General features: G+C 36.1%; 1 protein-coding gene across 1 annotated transcript in view; it reads right to left on the bottom strand.

Moving 5' to 3' along the window:
* GBE1 (1,4-alpha-glucan branching enzyme 1) overlaps positions 1 to 14,729 on the bottom strand; it is a 271,683-nt gene that overhangs the window by 15,410 nt on the left and 241,544 nt on the right. Inside the window, exon 14 of the mRNA XM_032352229.1 lies at positions 14,319 to 14,449. Coding sequence (XP_032208120.1) covers positions 14,319 to 14,449 — 131 coding nt within the window. The remainder of the gene's footprint in view (positions 1 to 14,318; positions 14,450 to 14,729) is intronic.

Below are 14,729 nucleotides of genomic sequence, written 5' to 3'. Positions count from 1 at the left end.
AAAAGTTTAAATGACAACCACATGTTTTAATTAAGTACAAAACAGAAGTATATTTCTATATTCTAGGATGTGCTTGGTTCACCAACAATAGGTTTCTTCAATTAACTACAATTCCTTCAAGTTTATTTCCTTGGCTGTAAATTTTTTGAAACTGTATAATGCAGAACAGCAATAAAACAAACTCAAAGGATGAGGGGCTCAAGTATTATCTACCATGTTAATTAATGAATTGCTATGCTTTTTGAAATAAATTTTCATGCAAATTATTAGTTTACGCTTAGGCATGCTTAATGATATATAACAGTAAACAGCAAACTAAATGATAATACCAAGTCCTGAGTACCACATACTTCTCTATGCAAACAGGAAAATTATTCTAAATACTTTATAGAATACTTTGACTAACCCAACTAGGTTCTTTTCTTTGTCCTAGAAGATTATATAACTTGAAATAAAAAAAAATCATTGTTTCTCAATAATTCAAGAAAGAATAATAATGAAAAATATGCTCACAGTTAAAGTATAATAATGAAAAAATATGCCCACACTTCTAGCCTAACCATCCTCTAAAACTGTTGCTTTTTGTCTGTGCCATTAAGGATTACATAAAGAACTTGTAAATTCAATTATTTGATGAAGCATTAGCAATTATTTAGAATTGAAAAAGAAAAAAATAAGGTTTTTATTCACCTTATAACCACATACTTTGTCATCTAAATGAGTTTTGACCATGCAGATTCAACATTTTTTATGGACACATTGTGCTTTTGAGCTCAAAATAATTTGACTTAGACTATAAAGAAATAGCTTTTCCCTAACTTACTCTAATACAGTCTTCAGTGGAATCCAATGAAACATACATAAATGGATAAGATAATTGGAAACTTCAAAGTCCTTGAAAAATAATGACGATTATAAGCAGTAAGTAGGTATCATCTGAGCTATGTCTTACAGACAGACTAGGGTAGGAGAAATAGCCTACAACAGGAAAATATGGTGGGTACATCCATGCGCTTTGGAGTCCAACAAATGCATTCTAATACCGATTTTGGCAATTGCTGTGTGTCTCGGAAAGTTACTGAACTTCCTGGCGGCTCAGTTTCTCATTGTTAAAATAGAGGTGCCCATATCAGAGGGTTGCTGTAAAGATTAACTAAAGCAATGTATTTTGAGTGCTTAGCACTGTGTCTAGTATGGAGAAATTACAATAGTAAAACAAATGCTTGTCAGTTTTCAGTAGTTAAAGTGAATAACTGATTGGTATGAGCCCTGGAGATAGACATTTTATGTATTTGTTAGTTGAAGTGGATGACTGATTACTTAGTTACTAAAGTCAGCAGAAAAAAAAACCCTGCATTATCAACCTCATCAGTTAGGGTCTTTTTTTTTTTTTTTGTATTTTATTTATTTATTTGACAGAGATCACAAGTAGGCAGAGAGGCAGGCAGAGAGAGAAAGAGGAGGAGGAAGCTGGCTCTCTCCTGAGCAGAGAGCCCGATGTTGGGCTCCATCTCAGAACCCTGAGATCATGACCTGAGCCAAAGGCAGAAGCTTAACCTACTGAGCCACCGAGGTGTCCCATCAGTTAGCTTTTTTATACAGATGATTGAACTTAAGCAAAGAACATCAAAACCCATACATATACGTGTGTGTGTGTGTGTGTGTGTGTGTATAAATATATAAAAAATAGTTCGGCAGGGCCAGGATATAGGTCTAGAAGTAATATGTTCTACCACTCTCTCCCCATCTGCTATAGAAAGACTGCAAATTTTGAGAACACTGAAATCTTAAACATTTGAAAGCTGATTATCTTAGTGCTGTTAGTAAACATTTATCTGAAGTCACAACTTGTAGGTATAGTTAATGTATATTCCTTTTTTATTTTTTTATAAGTTTCACGGCAAATAGAAAATCATAATACTCTAGGACCCACTCAGTGTTTCAGAAAACTGAGAATGGGCTGAGCTAGCTTCCCATGAAAAATTATACAGAAAAGCCTGCAAGCGGGTGTGCGCATGCGAAGGCACACATACCCGCCCATGCGTGCTGCATCGCTCCTGGTTATTCCCGAGCTGTTCTGGGCACCCGGCCCATAACTATCGTAACTCTACCTAGATTAATTATTGTAAAGGAAAAGATTCAAAATAAACATTTCCCTTAGGGTCTAAAAAAAAAAAAAATGAGTGCGAGAACTTTAAACACATATGTGATTGCTAATAAATATATTTTCCAGGGGTATAATAAATCTAACATAGTAGGTGGCAATCATCTTTAAAACAATCATATTGGTTTAATCTTACTGAGTTGGTGGAAGAAATAATACAAGCAAGGAGTAAAGTGGCTAAGTTATTTCTGCAAAGTGCATGCCTGTCCCATTCAAAATGAAATCCACAAAAGTTTTGGCCATGATACCCAGACGTGGAAATGACTTATATAATCCAAATTTTCTGGAAGGTTTTGAACCAAATTATATGCAGATTTAATTATTTATTTTATAGTTATTTCACAAATGTTTTATTTAGACCGTCGAATTATTACTAAAATTCCAAAGGGACGAGACTATTATGGTCATGAGAGAGTTAACTGAATACAGTGACAGGATTCTATGTATTCTTTAGATAAATTGTCCAAGGCAGCCAGCAGACAAAATGTCACCAGAGACGAATTCTCTATATTCTAAATTAAGGTAAGAAAAGGAAATATACAGTTATACACTTCTAATATATATCTACATGGAGGTTCATCTTCCTAAATCTGTCCAAGACAGATCTATTGTGTGTAGCTAAAACAAATTAGAACTCCTGTGCTGTAAGGCTATCCCCATAATATGGATCCAGCATATAGGTCCTAACTTCCACTGCTAAAGGAAGAACATGAGCAACAGCTTATCAAGAAAGCTGATGAAAGCAGAACTCTTATCTTTCACTTCTTTGTAAAGGGTTCTTTCCTCTGTTTTATGGGATGTTTCATCCCCAAACCCTTTTATCCTCTGATGTCCTTCAGATCTACACTTTCCCAGTCAGCACTTGAAGCTGAAATATACTTAGGTTTAATCTTGGTTTAATAAAAAATTTGAGTAGTCCTCTTTTTCCTTAAAAAGTTACTTTACCCTTAGAAAGTCTGCTTGTTCTTTATTTGTGTATGAGGACGAGACAGAGAGAGAGAAGGGAGGGGCAGAGAGAGGAGAGAGGGAATCTTAAGCAGGTGCCACACCCAGTGTGGATCCCAACCCTCCATCTCCTGAGCCTGAGATCATGACCTGAGCCCAAATCGAGTCAGATGTTTAATTGACTGAGCCACCCATACACCCCTAAAAAATTTATTTTTAAGATGAATATATTTGTTCAAAAAATATTCCATTTAAACTGATGTGTTTATAAGTGTGTTGGAAACTAGGACAGTATAACACTGCAGAGAAATGACATTTAGTCAGAGGCACCATTAACTCTTACAAAGAAACACAAAGGAAATATAAAATTACAAATAATTAGCGAGGCATGCTTTACCTACTTTAATGGCATCTCAACAGGGCAACAAAAAAGTGAATTATCTGGTGCTCATGTGGAAAAACTACACTGAAATTAGAGGCAGCAGACTTAAATCACATTTATTCACTTACCAGAAATATGATCCTGTGAAAGTTATAAATCTTTCTAGTGCTCATATTAGGTTGAGGATAAGAATACTTGCCTGATCCCCATCACTGAGATGATGTGATGATAAGAAGAGTCAATGTAAATAAAACACTCACACAATGTAAAGTGTTAGGCAGGTTTGATTTCTGATACTAATTTGGAAACCATGTCCTAAAATATATCTTCTAAACCAAGCGATTTTATCTAATTTCAATGGGCTGAACCAGGTCATGCTAGAGTTCTGCTGCCTCTCAAAAATCCATGATTCCATGCTGCTGGGTATTTCCTAACGGTCATTATCCCAAAGCTACAGTCGGTGACTAGCACACACATCCACGTAGGAGGGATGATTAGGGACCAGCCACGAAAGGTTGACGTTATGAGCATATGTGAGTTCTTCAGGGGAAGAGTAGAAGGAAGGAAAGAGAATAAATGACTAGATTTGGACCTGAGGGAAAAAGACAGGACGAAGCAGGTGCAGGGGAGAGGGAACGCCAGTGCTGCAGCAGATGGAGCAAGGGGGTAAACGCAGAGAGGTGAGCCAGTAACACAAGGGCATGGGAAGGAGTTAGCCAGGAGCAGAAGAAATTCCAAGACTGTGACAGGACAGAGATCACCTTGTGGTGGTGACCTGGAGAATAAGAACCGAACAAGGTAGGGCCCAGAGTACATACTTAATAGGATCAGTACCTACTCCTCCCATCTTTCCCTTCCTTTCTTTTTATTACCAAATTTCCAAGGCATTTTTAGAGCTGATAATGATGAGCACAGCAGGGAACAGTGCTGAGTTTACGGTCTGAGTGGGACACTGATGCTAATTAAGCCGTTCATATGCATTAACTCCCTTAATTCTGACAATAATTCTACAAGTAGGTGTTTTAAAGATGAACAAACTAAGAAGGAGTGAGGTTACTTTTATAACACAAGTGCGAGAGAGGGAACTTGAACGCTTAAACCGTCCTGTTCCATCTGAAGAGCCCATGCATTAAGCCACTATCCTAATAATAAGAACAAATTTCTCAACATTTACACATATAAGAACTGGAAATACTTAGAACTAGTGAGCCTCTGGGAAACAAAAATGTTAGAGTAAGAAAACAAACTGAAGAAAACAATGTTTCATAATCTGAAAAGAATGCTATCATCAGAAAAACTTATTTTTCTTGTTTTCCTTAGCTGGAAAGTAAGGAAGAGTGTTGAAAGGGAAGGTACTCAAGTGAAAATAATGGACTATCTCCAAATAGAAATGGATGGAGGAAAAAAATTACAGTAATTTTTGTAATTTTACAGACAAAATAATTTTCTGTTTTAATGTTCCTGTAATGAAACACTTACTGTGTGCCAGTAGAAGCTAATATGATTGCATTTCATTAAGTTATACATTAATTAAATAATTTTTCTCAATCACATCTAAAGAATACTTTCCTAATTCACAATTAATACCATATAGCAACCAAAAAGAATCAATTAATTTCACAAATAAACTTCACAGACATAATAGGAATTAATTAGGTAGTTTTCCACCATTAGGCCAAGAAATACTACATTAGTAGAATTAGAAATGAGTCTTACACATGGTGATAACTGAAAACACTGTTTCCAAGAACAAAGTTGTTCATAGCTCTACTTTTTCCACTTTATTCTGGAGAAACAAACTCTCCCTTTGGTTGCAGCATCCATATATTTTTCCTGGGAGCCCTTCAATAATTACAGTGAACCAGTAATTATATCATGGCTTCATTTTAAGAACCTTCTGGAGTATTCAGGTACTATTTTCACATATAAGTAAAACACTAACTACTCAGTTTGACCTTGTGAGATTCTGAAGTAGAACAGCTTAACAGAAAATAATGAAAATGAAAATACCTCACAGAAGATCTAAACAGCTTTAAGGATGGCAGAAGAGATTCACTAAAATAAATAAATAAATAAATAAATAAATAAATAAATAAACAAATAAATGGCTAATTTCTACTGAGATCCAGAAGGAAAAAGCAATTTAACATTCACTACTAGACATTTATTTTAGACACAGAATGCTCTGTTTAAAGACCACTGGCATCAGATATAAAGAAAGGTGATGACTACAATTACAGTTTGTTTTTTTTTTAATAGTTGAGAGTGATGTGTTTTGGACTGATTAAATAAAGAACTATTTTAAAAGAAAGGTTAGATATGGAATTTTTCAGGCCAATATTTTCTTCTTCCATATAAGCAATACTGTTTGCTAGGAAAGGAAAAAGTTTACTAAATGAGATAATAAGTGTAAAGTGCTTGCAGACTGCAAGGCATATGATAAGTTCCTAATGGATGATAGAGCTTCTTATTAAAGTCTGTTCATCAAGTATTCTGACAATATATTTTATTGTATTAATTTTGAGTTGTACAAAATCATGATGCATCTTATTATTTTATCAATTTCTCCTTTCTACCATTTAATTAAATATCTACTTGAAGAGAAAAACAATAAATTCTAGTAATCTTTGTACTTCAATTATTTAATTTTAAACAACTCCAGGTGTTCTGTTCCCATTAGGTAGCTGTATCCTCTATCTATCCACCTCATCCATCCATCCTTGTGTTCAACCATTCATCTATCCAACACTCAGCCATCCATCCACTTCCGATCGCCCATCCTTCTATTCATCACCATCCATCCAATAGAAACTTAGCTTTATGTGTGGTACCTAATACATTTTAACTAAACATATAACTGCTAATGTGCAGGTAGACTCTAAGTCTTAGCATACCTCAGAGTCAATTTCCACATACCAGTACCTCTTTTTACAGATTGGTAAAAATAATCAACCCGGGCACAAATATTTTCCCCCTTATTAGCAAAGCCACTGTTATGTAAGTGTATATTGTTTTTAACGGTTACAGTAATGTTTCTGATTTCTCTTTTCTCAAAGAAGGTCAAGAACTGGAGGACAGAAATCTTGAATGAGCTATTGTTAGATGAATTTCTGGAGCCTAGGAGACCATTACCACACAACCGAGCTATGAAGCAAAAAAACCCCAGAAATGCTGTTGAATATCTCAGAATACTGAGACCCTGAAATAGTACTCCTATATTTAAGAAAAAAAAAAAAAAAGAAAAAAGAAAGAAAGAAAAAGAAAGAAAAAGAAAAAAAAAGTAAAGAAAAAAGAACCCACCTAAAACCATTTGTGTTTTAAGGGCCTGCTCATTATTCATTACCACCTATAGTCTTATGAATATATATTAAGCCAATCTAAAACTGTTATAGCAGTTGCAATATTTTAATCATGCAAAATGTTTTTCTTACTTTATGATTCATCTCAAATTCCTGGGTAGAAGAATGATGCTAAATCATAGGCTCTTTATTGCCAGTGGAGGGGGGGATACGCATCTGTTATTATCATTAAATCATAGGGATTGTTGGACAATGTTTAACAATAAAAAATGATAAAAAAAAGACCTCTAGATAATGTTTAAAAGTATTGCTGTCATCATGAAACTAAAGAAGGCTAACCTAGCAATAAATGCACATCTATTTTGAAGCTATAAAAACAAAGTAGGACCTATATTAAATATGAAATTGTTAGTAGGGTCATCTCTTTGACATAAAGAATAGCATCATTAAATCGTAGCATAGAGTAAAAGCCCACATATACACACAAGAAAAAGAAACATGCTTGCATCTGTTCAAAGTGATTGTTGTAGATGTTCTATGAGAAAACCTTGTATTTTTTTAAGCTTTTTTTTTTTTTAAGCCAAAACATATATAACCTGGAAAACTAGAAAGTTGAGATGCTCTATTTTTCTTGGTCCAGAAATCAACCTTTATATATAAATTCTTGATGGAACATGGCATTTAGCTAAACTTAAGCCCTTTGTTTTTATTTGTTGCATAAAGCATAGATTCTAATAAACACAGAGTGTTACATAACCATGCTTCAAAGGCTTCTGGAAACTAAGCAACTCATAGCAACCTCTCTGCCTTCAGCAATCATACTCCAGTGAATCATCCAAGTGACCTTATTTGCTCATTAGAAACTCTGTGTACAGGTTGCAAATGTCAGAGTCTGAATTTACATTTTAAAAAGTACATCTTGCGGCAGTTTAATGAAAATATTTCAAAGATCTCAGGTCAAATTCAACTATTTACTCATCTGTTCCCTTAGCTTTAAATATTTTCTGGCTGGGATTCACGCAGTTTTCACAAGCCATCCTTTATGATCACTCTCCTCTTAACATTTCAGTATTGTAACAGTTTGAAACACCATTTGGAAAGGGGGCTGCTGTTACACTATTATTTCCGCCCCCATCTCAGCATGATGACAAATAATTTAAGAAACATTTGATTTTAGTGTTGTTTACGCTCTCAGAACAGTATGAATCCGCACATACCAAGACACACACCTTACGAATGAGGCGTGAAGGCAGTTAGTTGAAGAGAGAGAAGCTCGCCTATGCTATGAATTTGTGTATTTGCTATACAGGATTTACAATTCCTTTTCCCATGCTACCTACTGCCCCGGAACTACATGTTAAGTTTTTCTGTGTGTAACAGAAATGTCATCATCAGCAATATCACTACCAACCTCACAGAGGCAGCCATGAGCAGAGGCGGCACAAAGAGCAGGAGCTTTGCAGTACCTTGCTCAACCTCTGCAGCTGTGAGTTGGAGGAAGATAGGTAGTGACATGAAGGCCTTGGTTTACTGATCTGTCCCATGAGGCTAACACAACCTACCTTACAGGGCCGCTGGGAATATGAAACTAGATACTTATTTAAAATGGCCCGAAAACAGAAGGTCCTCAAAAAGAGGTGCCCCAACACCCACTTTCCTTGGCACTACTCAAAATGTGGTATCATCATTTATGTTCTTCAAAATGGATTAGAAGAAATGGTTTTGTCCTTGGGGGCTTAGCAGTTTTCCTTTTGATTCAAGGCTGATTTGGTAATCGTTCTAAGTGAAGAAATACAATGGAAGAAAGAAAGTAATGATTCGGATAATATAAAGGGCATTATGTTTTTTTCTTTCTTTTTCTATGGCCAAACAATATGAAATTTTAGGCAAATATAACACATTAAGAGAGTGTGCTTTTCTTCCTAGGTATGAAATGTATGACCTGTCTACTTGTCTGTAGGTTTAGATCTGAGTTCTGCATCACCCACATTGCTATTTACTAATTAGAGAATGTTGGTGTTTATGTTGAAGATCAGCAACTAAAAAGACCAACATGAGACAGTATATAAGCTGTGTGTGTGTGTGTGTGTGTGTGTGTGTGTGTGTGTATGTGTGTGTGTGTGTTTAATTTTCTAGAATACAGCTGCAGATTCTTATGGCAGAAACAATACTATGTCTTTCAGCAGTCACCATTAAGACCACATTCCAAAACTTTAGTGATACGAATCGGACTTCTCTTTTAGCTTTCCAAAATCTATCATCTTATTTTGAAGTGATAGTTAAAAGCATCCTTAAAGTGTTTCTTCTACTTAGCCTGGCTTTATCCCCAAAATAGTTCACCTTACAACAGTTTCTTGGGAAGATAGTCACCACGTATTCTCCACAGATTTGAGTGAAAGTTGATGTCTTGCTATTTGATATACAGGATATATGGGTTCAAAAAAATGGAACAGCTCAAGAATGCAGACATGTTACCTGTTCGCAGGTTTATATTTCATAGTGACAGAAGAAGTTCAAATGACTTCTTCAGAAACTTTAAATTTGTTCTGGCACCAAATCCTGCTTTCCAGGGAATTAAAAATTTGATGAATTTCTTGACTTGATTAATATATCCAATCTTGCCACTGTGGATTCTTCACAGTGAAAATCTGTATTCAATTCACCGGCTTAGTAGTTGGAAATACCAATGGCACAGAACACTTCAGCAAAGTCAGAAAATACAGCACAGAAATCCTAAATTTTGTACTTTCCCTATCTGAAATGGTTCTATAATACCAAGCTACAATGTCGTGTAAAGGTATAAGAATAAAGTCGGAAAGATGAAAGACCAAAAAGAAACGAGACTTGTAAAACGCTAAGGATAATAAAAAGAACTCTTAACGCTAAGCTTGGAACACTAAGAGCCAAAAGCTATCATAGGTGTATCTGCTGCTTATGGAAGATGGTACAATCATAATAATAACAGAGAGCTGTTGTCTTCCTCATTAACAGGTGAGAGGCAAAAAACAATATATATATATATTTTCATGCAGGAGTCTGCTTCTCCTTCTCACTCTGCCTGCTGCTCCCCTTGCTTGTGCTTGCTCTCTCTCTAAAAAAAAAATAAATAAAATCTTAAAAAAAAAAAAAGACTAAGGGAGCTATGACATCATACTATTACACATCCCCAAAAAACTAAAGATTTTTATTTGGTTGCAAATGTAATATGAATAGAAAATGTGATGACTGTCAGGAAAGCTGTTTCCCTTAGATTATATTAACAAGAGAGAAGTATCAAGATAAAGGGAGGTAATGGGGTACTCTACGTCATACTTGCCAGACTCTATCTGGAATACTGTGCTGTTAGTTCTGGAGACATGCCATAAGAGGGATGTATACCATGCCATGTGTATTTTGATGAGGGACAAGAGGGAAGTCTTGGGAGCAGTAGGTACTGTGAGGAGCATGTTAAGGGCCCTCTGACTTGAGTGGCAGCTTGTAGAACAGCTCTTGGGGACAGAGTACAGAATTAATGTATTTATTTTCATATGTTTAAGGCAATATTAAAAAAAAAAAAAAAGAAAAACCCTGAATTGCTTACCTTGTGACATAGTGAGATTCCTAGGACTGGAATGTGCTCTATTGATGGTTAGTTATGATGTGTGGAGGAATTGATAAATGGTATTTCTGCACTGAACTGCGTCACTAAGTATAGAACATCACAAAATCCAGACGGTTTTAAGATCAATATTGGAGTGAAAGCTGGCGTTATGAACCTGTAGCTAATTAGGTGTGGTTTAAGGTATGTTGGGGATCCTCTCCTGCTACTTTCCCCTCCAAAACAACAACAAAAAAGTCTTTGTTATAAAAATATTATTACATTAGATAACCAGTCCATGAGGTCTTGCATATTTCTTCAGTTTCAAGAAGATCACTATTAAAATGTAAATGTCCTTAAAGAAAGCAGTAACATATGGGAATTGGTTAAAGCTTGTTGACAGACAAGAACGAGAGAGGTGGCAAGAGTAAATAAGATCTAAGTGGGCACAAACCTGTAGAAAACAAATCTGTAGGAAAAGAACCAAGAATATTTTCTTTGAGGTTTCCCTAGAGATCCAGGAGATGATCAAGGCTCAAGTTTCACTTATATGAAGATACGACCCAATTTTCCCAGGTGTTACATCATTAGAGCTTTCAATGAGTACAGTTTCTGAAAGGGTCACTAACGTAAAGCATTCAGTGTTTACTATAGAGAATTTCTGTATAAATTTCAGATTTCTAGAGAATTTCAGATACCGATAAATACCTAGGTAAACCACCAAATTTCAGGAAACTCAATTTGTGTCAAGGTTTTTATCAAAACCCAACTAGACGGGTACCTGGCTGGCTCAACTGTTAGAGCATCTGACTCTTGATCTCAGAATCATGGGTTCAAGCCCTGTGTTTAGTGTAGAGATCACTTTAGGAAAACAAAACAAAACACACAAAATACCAAACTAGACTTCCATGTACAGTGTAATATTATGTCACTAAATAAAATTAACTTTTGGGTAGATTCTACTTCATTAAATATGCTATTATTTATGTTATCACTTAATAATGTTTGTTAAAGTTACAGAGATCACATCGTTACACAGGAGATCAATGTAGCTTGAGTCAAGATTTTTATTCTAAACATCACAATTGAAATTCTATGTATTTACATTTATCAAAATCCTAAATAAAACAATATTTTCATGTGTGTGTGTGTGTGTGTGTGTATGTTTATTAATTTATTTTTTTAAAGTAAACTCTACACCCAACATGGGGCTTGAACTCACAACTCTGAGATTGAGTCACATGCTCTAAGAAGTGAGCCACCCAGCTGCCCCTAAACTTGTATTTTCTATTTCCCCAACTGGTTACTACTCTACTCCTCCTTGCTTTCTTGGTTTGGTATCCTAAGTAATAACATCACTAACATTCTTCCCCTTGCTCAGAATGAAAACTTATATTTTCTCTTCTCTATCCCAAGTTCAAACAATCGCTGAGTTCTTTCACTCTAAGAAAATGTTCTTTCTAGCCTATTGTCATCCCTTTAGCTCAAGCCCTAATTAGCTTTTACATATACTGTAATTTCTCATAATTAATATCTGTACTTCCAATCTCCTTCTTCAAGAAAGCTCTCCATGGGTCCATGAGAACTCTTCCTAAAGCACACATTCTTATCAGGTAGCTCCTTAACTTAGAAACCTTCAGTGACTCAATATAAGAACTATGGAAAAAAGTCTAAACTAATTAATATAGCATTGAAATCTTCTATTATGTGATCTTGATCTGTCTTTTCAGCTTTATCTCTTATACCTTTTTAGGGTCATCATTCTCCAATTAATACATTGTGCTATTCATTATGTAAGAATGTTCTATACTCTCCAATAGCTGAGATGGCCTTCCTCAATTCTTCTACTATAATTTTATCCACTTGTCAGGCTTAGAGTCTTTTCCTTAAGTCAGTCACTCTATCCATCAATTTCTCTTTCTTTATTTCTTGCTTTTACTGATCTCCTTTCTTCCATGGAACATTCCTGTCCCCTTCTCATTTACTGCATTATGATTTGCATCCTAGTTTGGTTTTATATATCTCTTCTCTCCTACCGACTTAGCGTCAAGGATAGTGCTTAACAAAGAACTGCAGTAGTCCCCAAGTACTAAAAATGTATTTTGCTTTGATTATAAAAAAAGTATATATTGATTGCATGTTGATTACATTTTCAGGTATGTGAGGAGGGAGTCTAGGGGCATTACTTCAGCAGTTTGGAGCTGGGAGACGTCATGTATGAGTTGCTACACATCTAGCATTTATTTCTATTTCTTTATAAAAATGGTGAGTACATTTGCTTCCCCAAACAGTGCAGCTCTTTGGTGCAGGCAATCCCATCACACTGAAGGAGCATTCTCCCTGTCAACAACAGGGGCACACTGGGACCATTAGTCACAGCTGCAGCCATCTCTCCTAAATGCCCCGGTGGCATGTGGAACTGTGATCTGCTGGGCAGGAAGAGAGGAGGGAACCATCTCTCACCACACTCACTGAGTAGCACAGGGGACTGGTGGGTGCCTCAGGCTACTCCACTGGACAGCACTGGCCCTTTCTTCTTTACTCTTAGAGAGACTGTCCGGGTAACCACTTCCCCAGGAGTCCACTTCCTGAGTCCACTTTCCACTTCCTAGAAACTCCAGGGTAATTCCCTTGATTCAACCAGTCATGGCAATACACTCCTCCTTCCTAGAAATTTCTTTGGGGATGTGTGACTGAATTCTGGTCAACAGAAGATGAAAGAAAATTTGCTAAAGTGATCTCATTCTTAAAAAGAGAAAAAAGGTCTATTTGGCTTTTCTTGTGTTACATTTGGAACCATCCACGGCTGTTGTCTTGTGACTATACCAGTGCCATCCTTTGGGCGTGGGTGCACCTGACCAGTGCCATCCTTTGGGCGTGGGTGCACCTGGAGGGTTGAAAGCAGAAAGACAGAACGAACCAGGAAACTTGATGATACTGTCACGGGTCCTGGAGTCACCCTACCTCAGGACTTTTGATTGTGTGGCAAAATACATCTTCTTTACCATCTGATTGAGCTGAACAGGAGGTTTCCTTTACTATAGCTAGAGATACCCTGATGCCTCAGCCTTTCCCTTGGCATCGGGCAATGTTCAGGGTGGCAGATACTGATCACTGTGAGGGCTTCAAGGGAGAAGAACATTATTTCGGTGGTCTGTTTAAAAATTTGTGTTAGGTTGTGGCTAGGTCCTGAATCTGTCATTTCTTTTTTTTTTTTTTTTCATGGATCTGGTAAGTCATAATCTTCCTAAAATACCCTGTACTTTTCCTTTTGCAACAATGATGAAACTTACAATTACTAATGTTTTTCTTTTTCACTAGTTTAAAAGCTCCATAAAGGCAGTGACTACATCTGCCAGGAGAATTCCTGTATTTACAGCACCAAGCAGAGGGCTGGCACACTGGTGTTCAGTGAGTAGGTGCTCAGCAAATATCTGTGAAACAAATAAATGAATGAGTAAATGAATATACAGAATGTCGAAAATAATCTCCCTATCATTTCTTTTGCTCACACTCCCAAAGCCCTGATTCCTTACCAGTTTAAGCTTTCTGAAGTGAGCTATGTCCTGCATTTGCGGAGGCAGGACAGAGAAAAGGGAAGGAAGCTATCTTTATAGCTATTGTCTGTTCTCTCAGTGGATAAAGGGAAAAGAGACCATTTTTAAAGGTAACTTACAAAATATTTCATAAAGGAAAACTATAATCATTTCCCGAATTGCACATTGGATCAAAATATCATGTAAAAATGTTCAGAATTATTTTAGAATCAGAATGAGCTGAGGATAACCAAGCAGAGCAAAGATTTGCCAATCACTCTTTCAAGTCCCTCATTTTTCAAAAGAGTAACTGAGAGCTACTGTCACCAAGATCTGCATTAGTCTTTCTTATTCTCTATGATGTAATAAATAATTGAATGCAGACAGATACATTCACCAGCAACAAAAAGGATATTTTCCTGGCAGTGTTGTTCCAACTCGGTAATCAGTGTAGCTCTTGCTTGGATGAAAGTTGAAAATAAAAAGAAGACCTGCTCTCTCAAAAGCAATGATCTTATTGGCTTCATGCTTTTCACTCACATAGGCCTGCAAGAATTAACACATATATTCCATTATTACATTGTGGGTGCTGATAGAAGCAAATTATTTATTAAAAAGTTGGTTTTGTCTTTATTAATAGACTTCTTAGTCAGTAAGCCAACAAACGAAAACGTATTGTATTTTTTGAATGTCTTGCAATTTTGCCATGCATCAAACTCTGCACTAACAAAAGTCACAAAAACGGCTTAAAGAGTATAAAAATCTCAGTAGTTATTGACAACTTCAAATAAAGCACAGAGGATCAGCACTGTGGCTTAGGTTTTAA

The sequence above is a fragment of the Mustela erminea genome, chromosome 1 (assembly GCF_009829155.1).
Source record: "Mustela erminea isolate mMusErm1 chromosome 1, mMusErm1.Pri, whole genome shotgun sequence".
NCBI classification, from domain to species: Eukaryota; Metazoa; Chordata; class Mammalia; order Carnivora; family Mustelidae; genus Mustela; species Mustela erminea.
The sequence above is the reverse complement of the archived record's forward strand: the minus strand, read 5'-3'. Positions and strand labels throughout refer to the sequence as shown.